The 23464-nt window shown below is 40.4% G+C and overlaps 3 protein-coding genes across 3 annotated transcripts; 2 read left to right on the top strand and 1 right to left on the bottom strand.

Annotated features, from left to right (window-relative positions):
* The first annotated feature begins 825 nt into the window (after positions 1-825).
* LOC135342492 (E3 ubiquitin-protein ligase UBR4-like) lies at positions 826-3840 on the top strand. The gene is made up of 10 exons (XM_064539222.1): positions 826-866; positions 980-988; positions 1235-1325; positions 1462-1496; positions 1824-2018; positions 2215-2299; positions 2498-2637; positions 2825-3008; positions 3384-3450; positions 3601-3840. Exons 1-10 carry the CDS (start codon positions 826-828, stop codon positions 3684-3686), a joined length of 933 nt encoding a protein of 310 aa, XP_064395292.1. The 3' UTR covers positions 3687-3840.
* Positions 3841-20137: 16297 nt separating this feature from the next.
* Positions 20138-21240, bottom strand: LOC135342736 (short-chain collagen C4-like). Its single transcript, XM_064539573.1, has one exon. The coding sequence runs from the start codon at positions 21165-21167 to the stop codon at positions 20256-20258; it is 912 nt and encodes a 303-aa protein (XP_064395643.1). The 5' UTR covers positions 21168-21240; the 3' UTR covers positions 20138-20255.
* A 125-nt stretch (positions 21241-21365) lies between these two features.
* LOC135342491 (E3 ubiquitin-protein ligase UBR4-like) lies at positions 21366-22733 on the top strand. Its single transcript, XM_064539221.1, has 3 exons — positions 21366-21570; positions 22163-22259; positions 22548-22733. Exons 1-3 carry the CDS (start codon positions 21449-21451, stop codon positions 22731-22733), a joined length of 405 nt encoding a protein of 134 aa, XP_064395291.1. The 5' UTR covers positions 21366-21448.
* Positions 22734-23464: the final 731 nt, after the last annotated feature.

The following is a 23464-nucleotide window of genomic DNA, read 5'->3' as shown; positions in this document are numbered from 1 at the left end:
TATGTACATTCAGCATGCAATTTCTAATGGCAAATTATGTGTGAATTATATAGAATCATCAGAGGAGGAGCATCCCAGCTCAAAAGAAATTACAAAACAGTCGTCCTCCAATCCGATTGTTTTGAAAACGATTTGTGAGAAGCTGATTTATGCTCAGAAAGATTGGTTCAATCTGGGACTGGCTTTTGATTTGCATACTTCAGTGTTGAAAAATATTGAAGATGAACACTGCTCTAATCAACGCCGTCTGATTGAGATTATAGACAAGCGTCTCACTGATTCAGATCATCCGGTCACATGGCCTTACATATGTGTATGCCTGAGGAGTAAAATTGTTGGACGCAATGATATAGCTGAGGAAATTGAAACAGAATTAAAAAATAAATCTTTTGCTTCTTCAAGCCATTGATTACTTCTTCTGCATAATTATTATACGACACTAATTATTATTGTAATGACTCGATGTATATATGAGGAAGATGGGGTCAAGCTCATTGAAAAATCGAAGATAACATTGTCTCGTGAAAGAAGCTACAAAACGAGTTGCTCGAAACCATTTCTTTCAAAACCTTCGTAATTTTCCTGGTGCCCAACCTTTAATATTATTTAGAAATATGTTCAGTTTCAGTGTGCATTGTATGACAATCGCGTTACCTTGAGGAAAGGACAGACATTTTTTGATTGGAAATGTGTGCATACGCAATTATGTGCAATAAGTTGCAACGTGTCGAAGCTGATCATGAACTATAGAGGTGTTTAAATTCCCGATTAGTAGTGGTTTCTCCTTCCACTGGACCAAAGAACTAGGCCTCTAGATGTCAGATAATGGCAATCGATGAACACAGCCCATCATCTCAGCTTCCAGAGTGTGTGTGAGGATCGAGGACTTTGATCACTACCAGTGTTAGGTGAAGGATTAAGCTGCTGAAAGTGGTCCTCATGCACTGTCTATATAATACAGACCTCTCTACAATTAAAGAAGAGACAAGTGAGTTATCGTTGTTGCTAATATATCCCTGGAAATAATGACCTTTGTGTTCTAGTTGCTAGCAAGTCCAGCTGGTCAACTGTTACAATAGCTCTCATGACACACTACAGTGTTATAAGCAGTTGTTATGATCGAGCATGTATTGTTTGTAGGATGTACAATGTACATTATGCCGTGCACTCTATAGTATCTATGTTTGGAGGTAGATTGTGTCATTGTCACCACCCCCACTTCTTCCCTCTGCAGACTTGCCCGGAGTCGAGACGAATGGGAGAGTGCTACTCTACAGAACGCCAACACCAAGTGCAACGCCTTGCTGCCAATATGGGGGCCCGAGGTGAGATATCAGCTGACCAGTAATAAACTGTCATAACAACCGCTAGTGTGTGCGTGTTTAGCTTAGGCCAGAACATAAGTAGGTTTAGTATTCAAAATGCCACCACTAGATTAATATATTGTCCATTTTCTCACAGATTTCACATACCAACTTCTCGAGTTCTGTTGCAAGGTACGCTAATATCTGTCTAGACACATGTCAGCTATTTCTGTCTAGAGCTAATACCAAGGGCGTATAAAAGAAGAGAGGGCATGCAACTCCTATAATTATGAGCAGAGTTCAAACGTGGGCGGATGAATGTGCATGACTGTGCATGAAATGAAATTTCTATTTTTAGCACTTCATACAAATGCACACATTCCTCCGCCCACGTTTGAACTCTGCTCACATAGGAGTTGCATGCCCTCTCTTCTTTTATACGCCCTTGCTAATACTATTTAGCCACGACCTCCTTAAGAGTACAGCTGGTAATAACCCCACCTCCACACACGAACCCAGGTTCCACAACTACTTACAAGAGTGTACAGGACTATTTGACCCCTCCTTCCACACCCTTGCTCACGATATTCGACTGCTTCTGGTTCGCTTTGCCTACGAGAAGTCCTTCAGTGGGGAAAGTGGAGGGGGTGGTCCACAGAGCAACATGCACCTGCTCCCCTACTACCTTCATGTTGGAGCACACGTCATGAACCTGTGAGCACTAATTAATGTGGCCTGCATGCTTAAAAATATTTGGCTTGTGTGGGATAAGTTTTGTTTGTTAGTAAGCAATACTTATTCTCTTCAGTGCATTCTAAGCTCAAAATACCCTCTTATATTATTGATTGGGGACTTACAATTTATGCCTACTAGTGTACATTATCTTGCTTTGTTCTGCCACCCTGCACAGGAGTCACTGCTACCAGAGAGAGGAGAGGAACCTAGCAACCTTCCTGGCAGCTGCTCCTGACACCTGGGTCTCCTCCGCTTACGAGGTGAACACAAGTAGATGCAAATAATCTCAACCCTACACTATACATATTGTTTGCTATAATAGTAATATGTCAGCGTATGCACAATAGCCATAATAATAATATTATTGCTGCACCTTCTACTGTATGTTACTCTTAATGGCAAAACGCTTTTTTATGGTACGTGGCTTGCTCTTGACCTTTGCCACCCTCCTTCGCTAGTTGGACGGTCCCCAGTACCAGCTGGTGGTGTCACTGTTCATCCAGTCGTTGAGTGAGTGGGAGGAGCATCGGACCACCATCCTCAAGAGACTGTTAGTGTTGGCCCATGCCAGGAACAGTAGCTCCTCCCTCATCAAGAGGTGGGTCCATGGTACTACATCTCTAGATCCATTAATATTGTAGTTAATCCGTACTCTTTTTTAAGCCAGCCAACAAATCTTCGAAGTATTTTTTTGATTATGATAATTTTATAGTAACTGGTATCTATTTATTTTGGCTTATGGAAATCTAATCATCTGTGGCCCCACCCACATATACCCCCCACAGCCTCTCCTCGTCCTCCCCGGCAGAGTTCTCGGTGTACAAGCCGCTGCTAATGATGTTCTCACTAGTGGACAGTCTACACCGAGTCCTCAAGACCACACTGTCAGTGTCTGGTAGTGACCTGCCCACAGCTCTACTGGAGCACGTGCGGACCAATGATAGCACTGTGCTGGAAGCTAGCGACAAGGTACAGCTGCCATTATTATTTGTATGGAAATTAAATATTTGTTGGAGTGTTCAATAGATGCAATATTTAATCGTTTGACAAGTTGGCCTGAAAAATACAAAAATACGTTGTGCACATGTATGTTCAGATTCAAAAGTATCTACTTCGATCTTGTTGATTGTTGTTGCCTTTCGTGTTCGGTGTTAGGTCCCCTTTACTAAAGTACTATAGCGCATTCTTGTCATAAGAGACGAATGTCTTCACCTTCTTTTGTGTATTGTGTTCTCGTGATATAGTCGTACCATCCTAAAGTAAACTATTCCCTAAAGTGGTACAAGTATCATACTAAACAATTGTTACGGTCTATTCTAATCATGGTTCGATCTGTTGCTGCAGCTGTTGACAGAGTTCCAAGATGAGGTGCAATCTTGCGAGTCCTTCCAAGAGTTCCTTGATGTCATGGGTGAGTCATGTGACTTGCACCTAAACCATGTGACATACCCATTTTGTTTGAATCGTTCATATGCTGTATATAACCTCAATCCTATAATAATAAACTTCATTTTGTAAGGAACACTGCACAATTTTAATTTTTTTGCTTTGTCGTGCACAGGGTTGCTTGTTGCTATTGACAACCCAGATGTCTTCCTGGCGGAGTTGCTCTCCTCGGTCACAGTCTCCACCGCTAGTGACAACTGAACCAGTACCTGTAGAAACTGATTATAATTATATATGATTAAACATTTTTACAAGTGTTATTATACTCACAAAATTAGTTGACATTAGCATTTTATATCCAACATTTTAGCTTCTGAACATTCTTTATTATCATTGTGTGATCATAGATGACAGTTTTTCCTCAAGCTTGGGTACAGGTGTAGATCTATGGTAAAGGTTGTTAATGGTGCTTTTAAATATTGGGTAGATCTACAGTAAACTGCTGCAAAATAATGGCTACAAGAAGAGACCTTGATCCTCTGGTGGTCCAGGTGGAAGAATTGGATCTACATAATTATAGAGGAGGACAAAGCTGGCTCGGGGGCTTATGGCTGTGTCTTCAGAGTGACGGTGAATGGAAGACACTGCATTGCTAAGAAGCTACATAACATATTGCTCCAAGAGCAATCCCTTGGACAGGAGAGGATTTTAACAATGTTCCAAAATGAGTGTCATATTCTGGTCCATTACGGTAGCGATAAGAACGACATCAGTCTAATAATGGAGAGGCTCATTCTGACTTCTGTATGATGTATCCAATTAAGGGCCTTCACTATCTCCACTCTCTGACCCCTCCCCTCACTGCTCTCAACATCCTGCTCACTCTGTACCTCGCTGCCAAGATCGGAGACATGGGTGAGTCCACTTACGTGGACCCGGATCCTCATGTTATGGGACTTCTAACCTATACATGCCCTCCTTGCACAATCAGGGCGAACGTAACAATATTTTGTTGTAAATGAACTTCTTTTTTCCTCAGTGCCTCACACCCCAGGGACTAGTTACTCAGCCATACAAAGAGGTCAGTTCATGCATATAAAATATATATATATATATATATCTAGGTGCTGTGCATGATGGAGTGTTTGTGCTCTATTGACTTCATACTCCAGAGTTATATATACCTACATGAACATACTGACAGTAAAGCTGGCTTTGAAGACCCTCACTGAATAATTATATCCCATACTGTCATCCTATTTTTATATCCTGCCCCAATACACATTACAATGCATTAGCATGCTCTATAGCAATTATGTACACTGCGCATGTGCACGTGGATTGAGTTACATGTAGATGCATGGCTTTGAAGCAATCCGCTGTTTCGGACAATGTGGTACCTCACATGTGACAGTTTTCATAGCACTAATCTATAATTGACGACTTTTTATTGTTCATGCAGCACGATAAGGATAAAAGGCTTTTAGCTTGGCAATGCATTAGTTCAATCTCGTATGTATATTCAGTCTGCTATAACAATTCTTAACATTGAACACTGAATATGTGTGAATTATAGGATCATCATCGGAGTTGACTAAAAAGGACATTCAAACAATTTGTGAGAAGTTGGCACCTGCTCGCACAAATTGGTTGAATATGGGACTGGATTTTGGACTGAATATTTCAGATTTGAAAAGTATTGAACCTGAATACCCCGTAATAATAAGCGCTGTCTAACCAAGATGGTAAACAAGCGTCTTGAAGTCCCTAATCCAGAACATCCGGTCACATGGCCTTACATATGTGAATGCCTGAGAAGTCCTACTGTTGAGCGCAACGATGTAGCTGCTAAAATCGAAGAAGGTAATTTATTTGTTTCATTGAGACATTGATTACTACTTCTGCGTGCACACGACTGGTAAAACTATGTAATATGACTCTATGTAGCTATATCTGTAATTATGATGCATTCCTTCAAAGGGATTCAGTTTCATTGTGCATGGTAACAATTGTTTTACCTTTAGATTGGAAAGGTGTGTGCATACGTAGTTGCATATATAATTATATAATTATGATTATGCTTATAATTTGCAGCTGTCAATCTTGGTGAGAAAGCTGAACTAGAAGTGTTGAATTTCTCCAAAGAAAGAGCATCTCAGCTTCCATGCAGAGTGTGTGAGGAGGACTTTGATCACTACCATGCAGTGTGAGATAGAGGACACAACTACCGTAAGCGTTCCAATTATAGAGCCAGCCTCGGTTAGGACGCCCTCTTTTATAACGCCCATAATTATACTACCATATAAAATCATTTGTAACATTGTTTAATGTCAAAAACAATGTACAAATGTTTACAAGTCAAATAATTATTTTTTACTGGTTCTATAATTAGAACGATTACGGTATGCACTATATGTACATATCGCATACATGCTTGCAGGTAGACACACTGTGCACGCACGGACACACACCGTACAACCACACCCATACTTATATAGAGGGTAATTTTTGTGGGGCAAAATATTCGTGGTTTTCGTGGTTGAAGGTCTGACCACGAATATTTTACCCACGAATGAAGCGACCTTGCCTACCTTTACCTGCAGTGCAGGCTCCAATCACGAAAATATTACCCACGAAATGTCTCAATATTGCTGAACCACGAATATTTTGTCCCCCGAAAATTACCCGTTATACGGTAGTTATTAATTACATCCCTCTATTGGATACACTTTACTCCTGCCACCTATACCCAATTATAATTGACCTGATAATCCTACATGTATGTTGAAGCTAATCTCAGTTGCGGATCCAGGGCACAAGGGGCACGTACCCCCCCTTTCTGACCAGCTCTAGCTCACAAAGTGGGTGTGGCTTAGAGCAGAAATCAATTATTGCAGCATATCGCATGCAGACGATCTCTAGTTGTAGACATTTGAAGCTGAAGAGCAAGATGATTCCATTTATTTCTGCTATCTCTTGCTAATATGTATGTCATACTGTCATCAATCAATCCATGATTAGAAAAGCTACACTGATTGAGCTTTAAAAAAAACTGTTGACTAGTAAACATTTTCTTTAAACTGCCCCCCCTTTTCAAAATTCCTGGATCCGCCCCTGACTGTACGTCAGCCAACACTAGACTCGCCAGCCAGCCCTTCCTCCGTTAGGGACTGGTGGATTGCCTATCTGAGAGTTGTGCCGTTACCTGAATCTGGTAATGACCAATCAGAGTGCAGTATCAATGTCATGTGACATTCTTACGCCCATAGTATTGCTTAGTTAATTTCTTTGTGGTAGAATGCATGATAATAACAAAATAATGGATGCAAGACTGTGCTAGTGCAAGATTAAGCGACCAAGCAGAGCTTATCAATCAAGCTGCAATTGAGACAAATCCTCCAGTGACTTTAGTATGTAAATGATTTGCACCACTTGTCTTACATTGGAGAAAATCTTTCCATTCTGGGGATGAAAAGGGCTTGACAGTAGCCTTCTACCACCAGTCTCAATGTTTCTTGGTTTCTCTGCCACAAACTAAGCAAGGGGAGCTTATTTGTAATTGTGTAGCGAAAACTCGGCCTGGGATCGAGGCTAGTAATTGTGTAGCTATTTGCAACCCATGCATATCAGACATTACAAACCACATGATGATGTCATACATGATGTCATGCAACTCATTAAAATTCCACCGGCACAACTCTCAGATAGGCAATCCACCAGTCCCTAACGGAGGAAGGGCTGGCTGGCGAGTCTAAGCCAACACATGAAACAATTTGTTGGATTATGAGCCTTATTATTCGTCCCCACAGCCTCTCCTCGTCCTCCCCGGCAGACTTCTCGGTGTACAAGCCACTGCTAATGATGTTCTCACTAGTGGACAGTCTACACCGAGTCCTCAAGACCACACTGTCAGTGTCTGGTAGTGACCTGCCCACAGCTCTACTGGAGCACGTCCGGACCAATGATAGCACCGTGCTGGAAGCTAGCGACAAGATACAGCTGCCATTAATAAACACACGTAAACATAATTATTATTATTATCTGTATTATAAATATTTTGTTGGATCAAGTGTCCGATAGATGCAATATTAGACAAGTTGGCCCGAAAAGTACATTGTGTACATCATGTTCAGATTCAAAAGTATCTTTTCATATTCCGTATTACTAGAATGTTTTGCGAGCATCAAATATTTGCGAACTTTGCGATGGTTGATCAATTCGCAACAATAAAATCTGAAGTAAATACACACGATCCTTGCCAGAACGCAATAGTTAGATTGCAAAGTGTCAAATCTTCTGCTGATCTGGCTCATTCGCAAAGGTTTTTCACCAGCAAAACATTCTAGTAATACGGTATCTGATTTTGTTGTTGATGTTGATGCCTTTCGGTGTTTGGGTCCCTTCACTAAAAACTACTAGTCTAACAGCGCATTCTTGTCATAAGAGACGGAAGTCTTAACCTTCTTTTGTGTAATGTGTTCTCGTGATATAATCGTACCATCCTAAAGTAAACAAAATTTGAAGTATGCGACCATAAAGTGTGTTACGCCTACTGTGTGAACGGCGTTACATATCAGAATAATGAAGTTGTCCTACACGTCGGTCGATCGATCTTACTTGTTTTATACAACAGCACGTGGTTGCGACGTAAGATTGGAGAAACGCCCCCTATGGTTTTAAGTGGAGTTGCATACTCTTCCTAACAGAACTCTTGATTATAATTAGTGTATAATTATGACACTTGCTTTGGCCAAAGAATGCTTTGAGAGCATCGAACTTTGCGATCATTAATTTGATACTTCGCACAAATTGCACACGATCTTTGCCAAAACACAATAGGTAGATTGAAAAGGGTTAATTTGGCATTGGTGTATCCATGTACTTCAGCTTGTTGTGTGTAGGCTCAAGCTTAAGGCTTATTGATTATGCGCCAAATTTTACCAGTTATTTAAGCTATCGTATTACGTTTCTCTTCCCAAAATCTGCCTTTAATCTTTGCACATAATTCCAATTTTCATGGACGTGTAGGATGGAAAAGCTACGAAATCAGTGAAAATTTTGCGCTATACGGTATATACAAGCCATAATTATTGTATCTCACTTTGCTATTTTCTTTTGCTCTAGCTCTGTATGTCACGTACTATGATGTTTGTTGGCCGTAACTTATCCAATTTCCCAATTTTTATGATTTTTTAAAGAGACCTTCGTACTTTCTAAACATTAAATACAGGGAATTCAAGTTATGCATGGCAGCTAAAAGAGTCCCCGAACCATTAATTAACGGATGGGGGGGAGGTTGCAGTTTAATGGCCGTGACCAAGAGTAGATAAGTGCTCTTGCCATAAATAAGCATCGTTGTCAATGATTTTCTAAAAGCTCAATGGTTTGGGGACTATTTTAGCTGCCATAACTTGAATTCCCTGTATTTAGGATACTGTATAGTAATGCTTGCTCTTCATATCTGTTGTTAAGGGTTAGGGTAAACTTCTCTAGATCTGCATGTGGTTAGGGCATGACTGAGCTGAAGCTATGACTGGTGGCTAGGCCACGTCTTTACCCCCAAGTACTTAATTAGTGGAGCAATAGAAACGCTGATTATTATTTAACTAGCGGGTTGCATTCCTCTAATTAATTAGAGGGGCTGCCTAACCAGTCATCAAACATGGTCCGGCTCACCCTCCTAGGAGCAATTAAACGGAGGGGGGGGGTTTCAATGGCCGTAACTAGTACCATTGATCTAATTTCCCAATTTTTATGATTTTCTGAAAGCTTTGAAACAGACCTTGGAACAGGTTTAAAGAATTTCCCATGAAATAACACACTGTCCTAATTAATAGAGCTAATTGAATGCAACATATCACAACCCCTAAATATACACTATATCAAATTTTGCAAAAAGTTATACTTTAATAAATCATACGCTTTGGTATCCAGTTCGTTTTACATAGATTCTACTTAGAGCACACAACACAACTAAGAACTTTCTGGTCTTGGTAGTATTTGCTAACCTTCGACGATGTTACCTCGTGCCTTAGAAAAACCACTCTTGTAGGATGCCCTGATCCGTCAATACCTATCATATTCTTGTCCACACACGTATTGCCAGTCATCAAGTAGCCATAGTATTCCATGGTCCAAGAATCCTTGCATTTGTCTGTGCCTGGTAGGACCATGATCGAGCCACGCCCCTCAATCATGCACACGGCACATACAGCATCGTGGTAGTTCGAATTTGTGAATGTTATATATTCAGTTATATTCTCACTGTACACCTGTTCCATGAGGGTGTACTTAGACTCATTGTCGCCAGGATAATAGTTGATATCTTCGTCATCAGTAGGCATGCATCGAAAGCCAGAGTAGCTAGTTGGTATGTTGTGTGTATAGTTGAAGCTGTAGCTGACTGTGACACCACTGTATATCAGTGAGGTCCCGTTGCTTTTTGGGCAATCTTTGCTACCTATTCTTTCGTAGGTCGTATATTTCACCACTGGGATATCGATTTTGTCGCTCTGGCTCTGGCTCTGAGAAATGTGTAGTGTAATAGAGCTCAGTGCTAAAGCTAACACTGCCATTGAAAATGTCAGAACATAGAATGATCCTTTCAGAATATTTCCAAGGTTTTTTTTTGTCAGTAGCTGAGCATTTCTTACTCGTTGTAGTAGATTCTCATTTTCACGTTGCTCATTATCATTATTCATTCTAACTGCTGTCTCTTGTCAGCTTGGTAGTTAGGCCAAGCAAAGTCAATTTGTAGTTTCTCAGGCTATTATTCTTAAAATAGCAAGCGGATTGAGGCATTTGAATGATAATGATATTCATAAAATTTTAATTGAAAACACACCCCTAACTTCCTCAATAAGCGGAAGTGCATAATTTTTATTTATTAATTTTAGTCATAATTATATTCATGACCAAAAAACCATACAAATTTATCCTTTTCTTTTCTTTTAGTGCCTTTAATTTGAGGTCACGTGATATTTAACTTTTTTGTAAAGCTGCCAATTTCCAAGCGCAAGGGCCTGAGAAACTACAAATTGACTTTGCATGGCCTTATAGTGCACTGCTGTTTTTCTCCAACGTAGTAATCACATGGCCATGCACGTGAAGATTTTATGTATACTATGTTGTTTGAAACCGAAATGGAATCTAGTATGAATCCCCTTGGTGTTTATTCTTTGTGGTAGGAAGCCATTGAGGTATTACCGTTAACTATAGCTAGGATCTACAACTGTAGTAACCACATACTGTGGTTCGGAACAAAAAGCACAGCTGTGAACATGATTTAGATGATTGTCATCCACACTATTGGGTCTTTTGTTAGCATAGTAGGGGTGTAGTTCGATTGAATGTTTCAATCCACTTTAGTTGGAGTTGGTTTGTAAATAAATATTCATGAGTGTCGAGTACAGGCTATATACAATATTACTGACAATATAGCTTTATTCTTGCATACTAGTGCATAAGAGCTCATAATTATATAGAATAAATTATAGAGATTATAGTTTCAATTAGGGCACATACATGTTACACAGTTGTTTTAGTAAACTAAAGGCAACTAAAAAAAATGTATTGCAATATTTTGTAAATCTATAATAGATTCTACTTAGAGCACACAACACAGCTAAGAACTTTCCGATTTTCGTAATAACTGCCAATGTCCGCTGTTGCTACCTTGTGTCTTGGAGAAGGCTCTCCGTTAAGATTAATTGGTAGGTCGTCACCTTCCATCTTCTTGTCCACACACGCATTACCATTCATCAAGTAGCCAGTATATTTCTTGACAAAATTTCATTTTCAATATCCAAATCAGGGTTCAAACCACAAAGATTAGATTTTACACAGTGCACAAATGTAATCATAAACATTGGAATATTTATGCCTTTGGTGCGCAAGCGAGGTATACGGTAGTGTGTGTGTGTGTGTGTGTGTAGACTGCTACAGCTGCTCAAGGATCAATGAAGTGCAAGTAAGAGTTTCTATAAGGCTTCTAGTCATGTTTTCTTGATTTTATTTTGTGGTTGTTCTCGAATTATGCCTAGTTTTGCTTACTTGGAATGCCATTGCAACCTTTTCAGAAGAGTACGTAGCAAAACTTGCTCATCGAGTGATTTATGTACACAGTACTTACACATTTTCTACATCTTACAAGGCAATGCGGCGTTTAGGAAAACACACAAGATGTGATTCCCACACCCATGTACAATTAGACGCTCTCTCTGTAATCTGCTCCTACAACCCTGCACTATGACTATAGGTAACAAATCGTGCAAAATTATACATTGAAGTCACACTTTTTTTGTGTGTGTTTACGTACATTCTACAAGAGCACACAGCATAACTGAGAACGTTCTTCTTTTGCTAAAATTAAAGTCATACATTTTGTATCAAGTTCGATCGCATTCTACTTAGAACACACCACACAGCTAAGAACGTTCTGGTCTTGGTAGTATTGGCTAACCTTCGACGATATTTCTTCGTGCTTTAGAAAAGCCGCTCTCTTAGGATCTCCTAATGCACCAGTACTGTCCATCTCTATGTCGACACATGTGTAGCCAGTCATCAAGTAGCCATTGTATTCTTTGGTCCATGACGTGTCCTTGCATTGGAATGTGCCGGGTATGATCATTGTTGAGCCACGCCCCTCAACCATGCACACAGCACACGCAGCATTGTAGTTGTTTGACGTCGTAAATGTTATATATCCGGTTACGTTTCCACTGTATAACTGATCCTCTTCATATATGAAATTGTCCATATAATATTTGATATCTTCGTTATCAGTAGGCATGCATCGAAAACCAGAGTAGCTAGTTGGTGTGTTTTGCGTGGAGTTGAAGCTGTAGCTGATGGTGATGCCACTGTATATCAGCGATGTTCCCGGGATATTTGGGCATTCTGTGTTACCTATTCTTTCGTAGGTCGTATATTTCACCACTTGGATCTCGATATCATGGTGGCTGTGGCTTAGAGAAAGTTGTATTGCTACAGCACTCATTGCAAAAGCTGACACTACCATTAAAATTGTAGTAACATACAATGATCCTTTCAGAATCTTCTTTCCAAGGTTATTCTTTTGCTGCGGCAATAGATTCTCATTTTCACGTTGCTCATTCATTCTACCTGCTGTCTCTTGTCAACTTGGTAGTTATAGTGCTCTGCTTGTTTTCTCCAACATCATAATTACATGACTGTGATTACTGCACTCATACACTGAAGATATATTTGTGTCGTATGAATCTGTTAGTTTTGTAAGTATTCTTTTGGTTGTAGTATAGAAACCAAATGTGGAAATGCCATAGACTAGGATCTAACAACAGTAGTAATTGTAACCGCCTAGCTTATTCTATTTTCCTGTGGTTCGGAATAAAGATCACAGCTGGGGTAGTTGGAGCACTTGAAGAAACTACAACCCTAAGACCCCAAATGTTGCCTCATGAATATATTAATGAGAAATTATTTTGTTTCTGAAAGGTTAGGTATTTATCAAAGGTTTTCATTGGTGCCATCTTGTAAAGATGGATGCAATGTGTCACGAATATCAGCCATGCTTCACTGCTTCTTTCTTGACTAGCTAAACAGCTTTGTCAGATTTAATTTTCAATAAATGATGGTCAGAGTCCATAGCATGGGCATCATGACCAAACCACAATAGCTTTTTAGGTCCTATCTAGCAAATCTACTGTAGGAAGGTTCAAAGCCATTGAGGTATTACCATTAACTCTTTCCTTGGCAATCTGTTGTAGAAATTACAACAACGGTAACGAATCGTTATGATGAATTAGATGAAGTTGTATGTGAGCTCCTCCCTGACAAACAAACTGTAGTCTAGGTAACGGCCTTATCAGTCAAGTAGGCTAAAAATCTGTGTCCTTTGATGTAAGCTTTGATGTCTCTTTGTGCATATGTAGTTATAAAAAAAAAAAAAAAAAAAAGAAACCTTTGACTAGCTAGGAAGAGTAGCAGTAGTAGTAGTAGGAAGAGTAGCAGTAGTAGTAGCAGTGCAAGCAGGACTAGACTAGATTAAAAAGTTGGTGGAATGAATAACTGACCGTTTGGACGTCACCTGGTTGCCAGACTTTCATCTCGACTCTTCCCCCTGAGTAGCTGGCCTTTCTCTAAGCCACAAAACTGAGCAAGAAGCTGAAGAAGCAGCTAGACAGAGACATGTACCTAGCCTTGAGAATTGGGAGGCGTGGCTCAACTAGTTAGCCCAGCCCAGAGGAATTGTTACCGTGGGTACTGAACAACCGTAGAAGTAGGGCTACCCCTGGCTTTACTGAATTAACTAGCTGTGTCTGCTGTCTAGTTGGACCAGATTTAGCTAGATAATGGGGTAGAGAATAGTTGAGCGGTGCTGTGTGTAGCTTGAACTGTACTGGCTGGCAAGAATCTAGTAAGCACCCTATGCACTGATAACTCGTCAGAATGGAGGGTATGTTCTAGGGATCTGGACAGCTGTACATCCAAAGGAGCCAAGGAGTGCCAATCATCTTCTCCCAGTCTCTGACACGCTAAACAAAACGAGCTAGAACTGGGAGTCCCAGCTAGAATTGCTAGCCGGATCTAGACTAATAGAATGACATGGAGGCGTGGTGAGGCCGGATCCACACTAATTGATCGACCTAAAGACGCTCCTGTTCCAGATTTCACGAATGGCAAGGAAAGGGTTAACTATAGCTAGGATCTACAACCGTGTGGTTCGGAACAAAAAGCACAGCTGTAACATGGTTTAGATGATTGTCATCCACACTATTGGGTCTTTTGTTAGCATAGTAGGGGTGTAGTTCGATTGAATGTTTCGATCCACTTTAGTTGGATTTGGTTTGTAAATAAATATTCATGAGTGTCGAGTACAGGCTATATATACAATATTACTGACAATATAGCTTTATTCTTGCATACTAGTGCATAAGAGAGCTCATAATTATAGAAAATAAATTATAGAGATTATAGTTTCAATTATCTATAGGGCACATACATGTTACACAGTTATTTTAGTAAACTAAAAAAATTGTATTGCTATGAAACAATCTTTTGTAGATCTATAATAGATTCTACTTAGAGCACACAACACAGCTAAGAACTTTCTGATTTTCGTAATAACTGTCAATGTCTGCTGTTGCTACCTCGTGTCTTAGAGAAGGCTCTCCGTTAAGATTAATTGGTAGGTCGTCACCTTCCATCTTCTTGTCCACACACGCATTACCAGTCATCAAGTAGCCATTATATTTCTTGACAAAATTTCATTTTCAATATCCAAATCAGGGTTCAAACCACAAAGATTAGATTTTACACAGTGCACAAATGTAATCATAAACATTGGAATAATTATGCCTTTGGTGCGCAAGCGAGGTATACGGTGGTGTGTGTGTGTGTGCATGTGTGTGTGTAGACTGCTACAGCTGCTCAAGGATCAATGAAGTGCAAGTAAGAGTTTCTATAGGCTTCTAGTCACGTTTTCTTTTATGGATTTGCATCAGCCATTCTAACTGCTGTCTCTTGTCAGCTTGGTAGTTATAGTGCACTGTTGTTTTTCTCTAACATCATAATCACATGCATGACTGTGATTATTGTACTTTCTACTCTGCACGTGAAGATATTATCTATTACTTGTGTGGTTAGTGTTGTTAGTATTCTTTTAGTTGTGGTATAGAAACCATTGAGATCAAATGGGAAATGCCATGTACTGTATTGCTAGGATGTTTTGCGAGCATCAAACATTTGTGAATTTTGCGAGGGTTGATCAATTCGCATCAATGAAATCCGCAAAACCTAAATTATTACTAGTAAATACACACGATCCTTGCCAGAACGCAATAGTTAGATCGCAAAGGGTCTAATTTTCTGCTGATTTGGCTCCTTGCAAAGGGTTTTTCACCAAAAAATATTCTAGTAATACGGCACTAGGATCTACAAAAGTAACCACAGGCCTAGCTACCTTTTTTTCACCCTTGGTTTGGAATAATGATCACAGCTGGAGTACTTGGAGAATCTACAACTGCTCCCTTTTTGCAATGCAGTACAAGTAATTCTCTTTCTGCCATTATACCATCTTGCAAACAAAGCTTAAATCATTCTCGAGTAAAAACTAAAGTAGTACATTGAAGGCCATTGCAGTCTCTCCAGAATCAGGAATAGCAAAACCTGCCGATAGAAGGCTGCTAGTAGCTAGCTCTACACTAAGCAACAGCCATTGGTAGCTGCAAGAGTGAAGAGCTACACACTAGAGAGATACCCATTTGTAGCTGCAAGAGTGAAGAGCTGCACACTAATAATGCACTTGGTTTGTGCTCCATGGTATTAGTTTCAGGGGTATTTTTGAGGGTTGCTGATGTACGGCTATTAATTAATTGAGCTGTGAATATAATTACCTATATTGTTGTCCTAGGAAGTATACCTGCTATATACAATAATTTATCAGCTGATTATTAAGCATCTTAACAATGTACTATGTTTGTACACAAATGAAATTGAAAATGTGTGTGCAGTATTGACCTGAGCTACCATGTTCATGAGGCCTGCAGTCAAATTCTTGCTTCGTGCTTTTTCAGTAGTCAAGGCTGTGGCTCAGAGGTAGATAATTACTAGTAGACTGTATTGTTGTCGACAATAACGTAACAGACTAGGTATATATAGACTATAGTTCAGAGCTAAAGTCTATTTGTGCTGAATTCAACCTTCATGAAGTTCACTGAAATTCGAAGTTTCATATACCATTAGATTCCTTGTTAAAAAGCGCTTCTCTGTAGAGCTGATAAGCTTCAGCCAGCTAAAAGTTAATGTTTTCCATACAAAACTCCCTGGCATACTTTGTCAACAACAAAAAGCATAAATGACCAACGCATAGGTCAGAGTGATAAAAGTGAAAAGCTACAGCTAGCTAGTTAGCTATAGGCAAGGGTGTATGAGAAGAGGGCGTCCAACAGCTTGCGAGCAAAACTGTACTGTAAGTGGGCATTAGAAAAGTACAGTAATATGTAAAAATAGATTTCTGATTTTGTGTAAAGTACATGGCAGATAGCTATAAATGCAGTATTGCTCGCATGTTAGACTTTTAGTGAGTTGCATGCCCTCTTCTCTCATACGCCCTTGCTATAGGCCTGGCTCTCTCCTTAGAACCCTAGTAAGACTCCCTACTGCAAAAACAAAATGCCTAGTATATGTGTTAGTCAAACTTTTTCTTTACGAAAGTAAATGGATAATGCTCCTCATTCGGAATTTTCTGTACCTCACAGTCTCTTCCATGATGTATACCAATATCCATCAAAGACCTATAGCTAGCTCTTTCTGGCTCAACCTAGCTCTCTTGCTACTCCACTAATTAGTTACTATGTTTACAGGGTGACTGCGGCCTGTAATTTATGTACACGGTACTTGCACACTTTTCTTACTAGGCAATGCAGCGTTTAGGAAAACACACGAGATATGATTCCCACACCCATGTAAAGTTAGACACTCTTTCTGTAATCTGCTCCTACAACCCCTGCACTATGACTATAGGTAACAAATCGTTCTTTAATCACACTTTTTGTGTTTGTTTTACACGTACATTCTACAAGAGCACACAGCACAACTAAGAACGTTCTTCTTTTGCTAAAATTAAAGTCACACATTGTATCGAGTTCGCATTCTACTTAGAGCACACCACACAACTAAGAACGTTGTGGTCTTGGTAGTATTGGCTGACCATCGACGATATTACCTCGTGCCTCAGATTAGCTTTTCTGTCAGGGTCTTTCAATGCACCAATACCTTCCATCTCTCTGTCTACACACGTGTAGCCGGTCATCAAGTAGCCATTATATTCCGTGGTCCACGAGTCTAAACAGTTGCCTGTGCCTGGCATGACCATGATTGAGCCACGCCCCTCAACCATGCACACGGCACACGCAGCATCGTGGTGGTTTGACGTCGTGAATGTTACATATCCAGTTACGTTTCCACCGTTCACTAGTTTCTGGTCATATTCGAACTTGTCCATATTATAGTTGATATATTCTTTATCAAGAGGCATGCATCGAAAGCCAGCGTAGGTAGTTGGTGTGTTGTTGTAGAAGCTGTAGCTGATTGTGACACCACTGTATATCATTGAGGTCCCTCCGATATCTGGGCATTCTTTCTTGCCTATTCTTTCGTAGATCGGATACTTCACTGGGGTCTTGTTGCTCTGGCTTATTGCAGTAGCACTCATTACAAAAGCTGTCACTACCATTAAAAATACAATAACACACAATGATCCTTTCAGAATATTTCCAGGGTTATATTGCTTTCGCTCTTGCATCCCATGGCAAGCATTTACTCTCGGTTCATCTTGTACTTGTACTAGATGCTCATTCTCCCGTTGCTGATTATCATCATTCATTCTAACTGCTCTCTCTTGTCGATGTCAGCTTGGTAGTTATAATGCACTGCTGTTTTTTTTCTCCAACGTAGTAATCACATGGCGCGCATGCACGTGAAGATATTATGTATACCGAAACGGAATCTAGTATGAATCCCCTTGGTGTTTATTCTTTGTGGTAGGAAGCCATTGAGGTATTACCATTAACTATAGCTTGGATCTACAACTGTAGTAACCACATACTGTGGTTTGGAATAAAAAGCACAGCTGTAACATGGTTTAGATGATTGTCATCCACACTATTGGGTCTTTTGTTAGCATAGAGTAGGGGTGTAGTTGGATTGAAGGCTTCGATCCACTTTAGTTGGAGTTAGTTTGTAAATAAACACTTTAAATATTCATGAGTACAGGCTATATATCTAGTTATACTGACAATAATAGCTTTGTTCTTGCATACTAGTGCATAAGAGAGCTTGAAAACAAATTATAGAGATTAATTTCAATTAGGGCACATGCATGTTACACAGTTATTTTAGCTGTTACCACCTCGTGTCTTAGAGAAGGCTCTCCGTTAAGATTAATTAGTAGGTCGTCACCTTCCTTCTTGTCCACACACGTATTACCAGTCATCAAGTAGCCATTCTTGACTATATAGCTAATTCATTTTCAATATCCAAATCAGGGTTCAAACCACAAAGATTAGATTTTACAAAGTGCACAAATGTAATCATAAACATTGGAATATTTATACCTTTGGTGCGCAAGCGAGGTATACGGTAGTGTGTGTGTGTATGTGTGTAGACTATAATATACAATGATCCGCGCTTTCAGAATCTTTCCAAGTTTATTGTGTAGTTTCCTTTGCTGCGGCACTAGATTCTCAGTTTCCATTCTAACTGCTGTCTCTTGTCAACTTGGTAGCTATAGTGCTCTGCTGTTTTTATCCAACATCATAATTACATGACTATGATTACTGTACTCTGCACGTGAAGATATTATGTATATTTATGTGGTATAAATCTGTTAGTATTCTTTTGGTTGTAGTATAGAGATCAAAATTAATGGAGAAATGCCATAGACTAGGATCTACAACTGTAGTACATGTAACTGGCCTAGCTTACTTTCGGAAGCTGGGGTAGTTGGAGCATATACAGAAACTACAACTCAATCTGCCCATACAAAGACCCCAAATGTTGTAAAACAGACAGTTGCCTCATGAATATATTAATGAGAACATTTTTTGTTTTTGAAAGGTTAGGTATTTATCAAAGGTTCTCATTGGTGCCATCTTATGCAATGTGTCATGAATATCAGCCGTGCTTCACTGCTTCTTTCTTGACTAGCTAAACAGATTTAATTTTCAATGTGGTCAGTCCAGAGCAAGGGCATCATAACGAAACCGCAATAGCTTTTTAGGTCCTATCTAGCAAGTCTACTGTAGGAAGGTTCAAACCTCTAAGATAAAATCTTAGCCAGAGGAGGTCAGACAACTGTGGTATAGCATTATTTTTCGCTGGACAGTATTTTCATATAGCTTACCTTTAGAGGCAGAGGAGGTCCGACAGGTGTGGTGCAGCTCAAGTAAATTAGCCTTGATTACTCTCAGCAAAAACGTACGATGTGGGCGGATAATTATTGCTCAATCAAAGACTAATTGCCTGAGCTGCACCGCGCCTGTCGTACCTCTTCTGCTTTAGAGGTACGTGTTGCACTCCTCTTAGACTTAGTCCTCTGTGTTGTTTGTTAGAGCTAATTTTAGTAATAGAAGTTCTAACTCAAGTCAGCTAGTTCAAATGCAAAGCACATTGTACAAAGTAGTAAACTTGTGCATGTGCTCTCGACTAGCTAAACAATGTGTCAGCATTTCATTTTCAATATTCACTAAGATAGACTTTAATTACATGGTGCACAAATGTAATCATAGACAATAGATTTTGCTTACTACTACTTTAGGTCATAAGTTAAGTCTGGCTAAAGTCAGTTCAAATGAGCATATTACACAAACCAGTTTCTTCCCCTTTTTATAAGGAGGAGGGCAGTCATCAAGGCGTATCTCACAGCTATAGTTACGTCCATTTCTATCACAGCTATACTCTTGATTCGATTATGCTGAATCTATGTGCAACAATGCCAAAATAGTTTGTACGTGCAAGCATGTTATTAGGTTGTTTGGAAATATTATACTTTCAACTATCATTGTCCTAGTAATAGTGGGCCTTAATTATGAAAATACCCTTAGGGCCAGTCACATGTGTAATAACAGCTGCAAGAATTTATTAATTTACACACTGTATGGGGTATAGGGTATTGATTGTATTGTATGCACTGTATGGATCGATTCTTAAGCATTTCGTTTTCATTATTCAAATCACGATTCAAATAAGAGCTTAACACATACACAAATGTAATCAAATATTACTGATAGCTTTCATCTTGCTTACTACTAATGCGTAATTAGAGTTAAAGTTTGGCTGCCTAAAGTCTGCTCAAATAGAGCACATTACACAAGTCAGTTCCTTCCCCTCAATGTAAGGATGACAGGGCAGTCCGTTGCAGCTGGCCTCAACATGCACCAACACAGCCACACCTTCTTGCCTCGCTGTTCCCGGGACAATCTCCATACCAATGTCCACGCACTCATATGTCGAGTAGTCACGATCTTGTGCCATCAAGTAGCCGTAGTACTCCCGTCTCCAAGATGAAAGGCAGCTAGTTCGAGCCGGTATCATTCTCGTAACTGTTTTGCCGTTCACCAAACATACGGCACACGGTATATTATGGAGGTCACTGTCGGGATTAATATTTGTCCGATATTCTGCTCCGTATATAGTGTTGTTTCCTTGGATACCTGGTGAAGAGGGAAGCGCATACTCGACATTTTCCTGTGGTAAGCACTGAAAATTAGTTCCACCGTCGTAGTCAGTGATCTGATTGGACTGCTTAGTATGATGCCCGGCCATTAATCCTTTGTACAGTGTCGACGTGCCTTCAGTAGGAGGGCATGTGGAGTTACCCCAGCGAGTGTACACTGTGCGGAACTGTGCTTGTAGCTCGAGACGAAGTTGATCACGAAGAACTTGTCCGAGATCCGTCATTTGTGCTTGGTTCAAGACATTGCTTTTGTGTATGGCCACACCAGCTGCTGCTAGTGCACCGAGCACTATAACTGTAAGTATAGATAATGCTATGGTGACAGCCACAAAGCAGCTCTTTTTCTGATCCTGTTGTTGAGGAAGTGGAGGAGGCTTTAGCCTTCTGTCATTGATTTGTCTTCTTGGTTTTTGCTGGCCTATACTGGCCTCTATCTCTCTTTCGTTTTTTTTATCTCCTTCCTCAATAAGCTTCACACACAGAGAGTCATCAAAGCGTAACTCACAGCTATTATCGTTTACAGCCATTTCTACCACAGCTATACCTAGATTTTGGTTCAATGTTTTATTATATGTATTTACATGTGATCTTAGTTGTATGAGGAAATCATTAGTGGACCCCTAGTGAAAAATACCCTTAGGGTCAGTCATGCAAGTAGCAGCTGCAATACATTAAACCCACTCGTGAGAGAAATATGATCCCAAATGTATTTTGCATTTTTGTCATTCTATTGAACACATACACACACTCACAGACCCTGACAAAGAAGCCTGCAGTGCTCTGGTCCAAACCTTCCTCTCCTCCATTGATGAAGCCTCTCTGTCGCAGTTCATCTCCCTCTTCCTGCTTCAGTCAAACTCCACCTCCTTGCGCTGGCAGGCACACAAGTTACTGCACACCCTCTATCAGTACAGCCAGACTCCACAGCAGGTACGTTCCGTATAGTCTCTAATTGTGGCCCTGGGCCTGTATTTGAGGCCGTAATAAATCCTTTGAATAAATGGTTACCATATAGCGGGTAATTTTTGGGGGACAAAATATTTGTGGTTCAGCAATATTGAGACATTTCGTGGGTAATATTTTCGTGGTTGGAGCTTGCACTGCAGGTAAAGGCAGGCAAGGTCGCTTCATTCGTTTGTAAAATATTCGTGGTCAGACCTCCAACCACGAAAATTACACGCTATACAGTATATTAGATTTTAATTATAGCTATCGTGTGTATGAATAGCAGTGTTGGTTGCGTGGACTCAGGATTCCACACTGACTCCCTCATAGACAGTAGTGGCCAGACACCATGCTAGATACAGTCATTGCCAACTATTGCAACTGTCCTCTCCTCGTAGCAGCTGCACTGATGCAATGAAACAATCATTTACAAGCCTTGAAACAGACCCAATAGTTGAACGGTTAGAACAGAGAGGAGATACTAAACCACTCACCTCTCTACCGATTAAATCTGTAGCTGGTATTATTAGCTATACTGGCTAATACCGGACTCTAGTAACTGTCGTTATTATCTCAGGTGTCACTGGTGGAGACCCTCTTATGGCCGCAAGTCAGCTCAGTTTGTGGACCTCCTTGGATACCTGTCCATCTCCACACCGCAAGTGCTGGAGAAGGTATGTAGTGTTTACACTATATGTGGTGGGAGGTATGTGGTATGTAGTGTTCACACTATATGTGATGTGGGGTATGTGGTATGTAGTGTTTACACTATATGTGGTGTGGGGTATGTGGTATGTAGTGTTTACACTATATGTGGTGTGGGGTGTGTGGTATGTAGTGTTTACACTATATGCGGTGGGAGGTATGGTGTGTGGTTGTACTCTCTGCATACAGTGGTTGTAAATGACTTGATTCCAGAAATAATTTTACATACGTATAAATGAAATTATATCCCCCTCCAGGAGTCGCTGTGCCAAGGCTATGTAGAGAGAGCCATTGACCTGCTCAAGGGCCTCAACAGTCAAGTCTCAACCCACGCAAACTTCCACATCTACTCACAGCTGCAGAATTTGGTGGACTTTGACGGGTTCTATATGGAGAATGAGCCGTGTCTAGTGTGCAATGACCCGGAGATACCTTACTTGTGAGTGAATCTCAGTAATGCCAGCCAGGTCAATACTAGAGCAGCACGGGGCTCCACCGTAGTGCCAGGTCAATACTAGAGCAGCACGGGGCTCCACTGTAGTGCCAGGTCAATACTAGAGCAGCACATGTACAGGGCTCCACTGTGCTGGTCACTATCTAAGTTATGGTTAGAACATGGGCATGAGGTATCTATGTGTTATAGTGTCCCAAAGCTCGAGGGCTTTAGCCCGAGGGATGAGGGACACTATAACCATAGATACCGAATGCACATGTTCTAACTGATTTAGATCCCAAAACTTATTGGCTACTAGAAATGCACTAGCTTAGCAACAGTCAACCTATATAAACAGCCAACCTAGCAACTGCATCATTATTCTTTTGAAAACTAATATCTGAAGTTGGCATCTCTGTGTCTCTACTAAGTCTCTATTCAAGTCAACCCTGTTCCTCCACCTCAGTTTGATGGACAAAATTATAGTCCTAGCTAGCTCCACCCACAAAACAGAAACAACCAGCTCCTCCCCCAGTTTTGCAGCAAACAAGCCCAGCACACTTCCCAAGAAACGAGCGGCTCGTACTACTCTCACAAAGCAAAAGGAAGACACCTAAGCTATAATTTGCAGCAAACAAGCCCAGCAAACGAGCGGCTCCTATACTACTCTTGAAAAAAGCGAAAGGAACTTTAGGAAGAAGCCAAAGCTAGAATCCCAGCACTTCCATACATCCAGCTCCT

Source organism: Halichondria panicea, chromosome 10 (assembly GCF_963675165.1).
Source record: "Halichondria panicea chromosome 10, odHalPani1.1, whole genome shotgun sequence".
In the NCBI taxonomy this organism is placed as follows: domain Eukaryota; kingdom Metazoa; phylum Porifera; class Demospongiae; order Suberitida; family Halichondriidae; genus Halichondria; species Halichondria panicea.
Note: the sequence above shows the minus strand (reverse complement) of the source record. Positions and strands in the feature narration are given on the sequence as shown.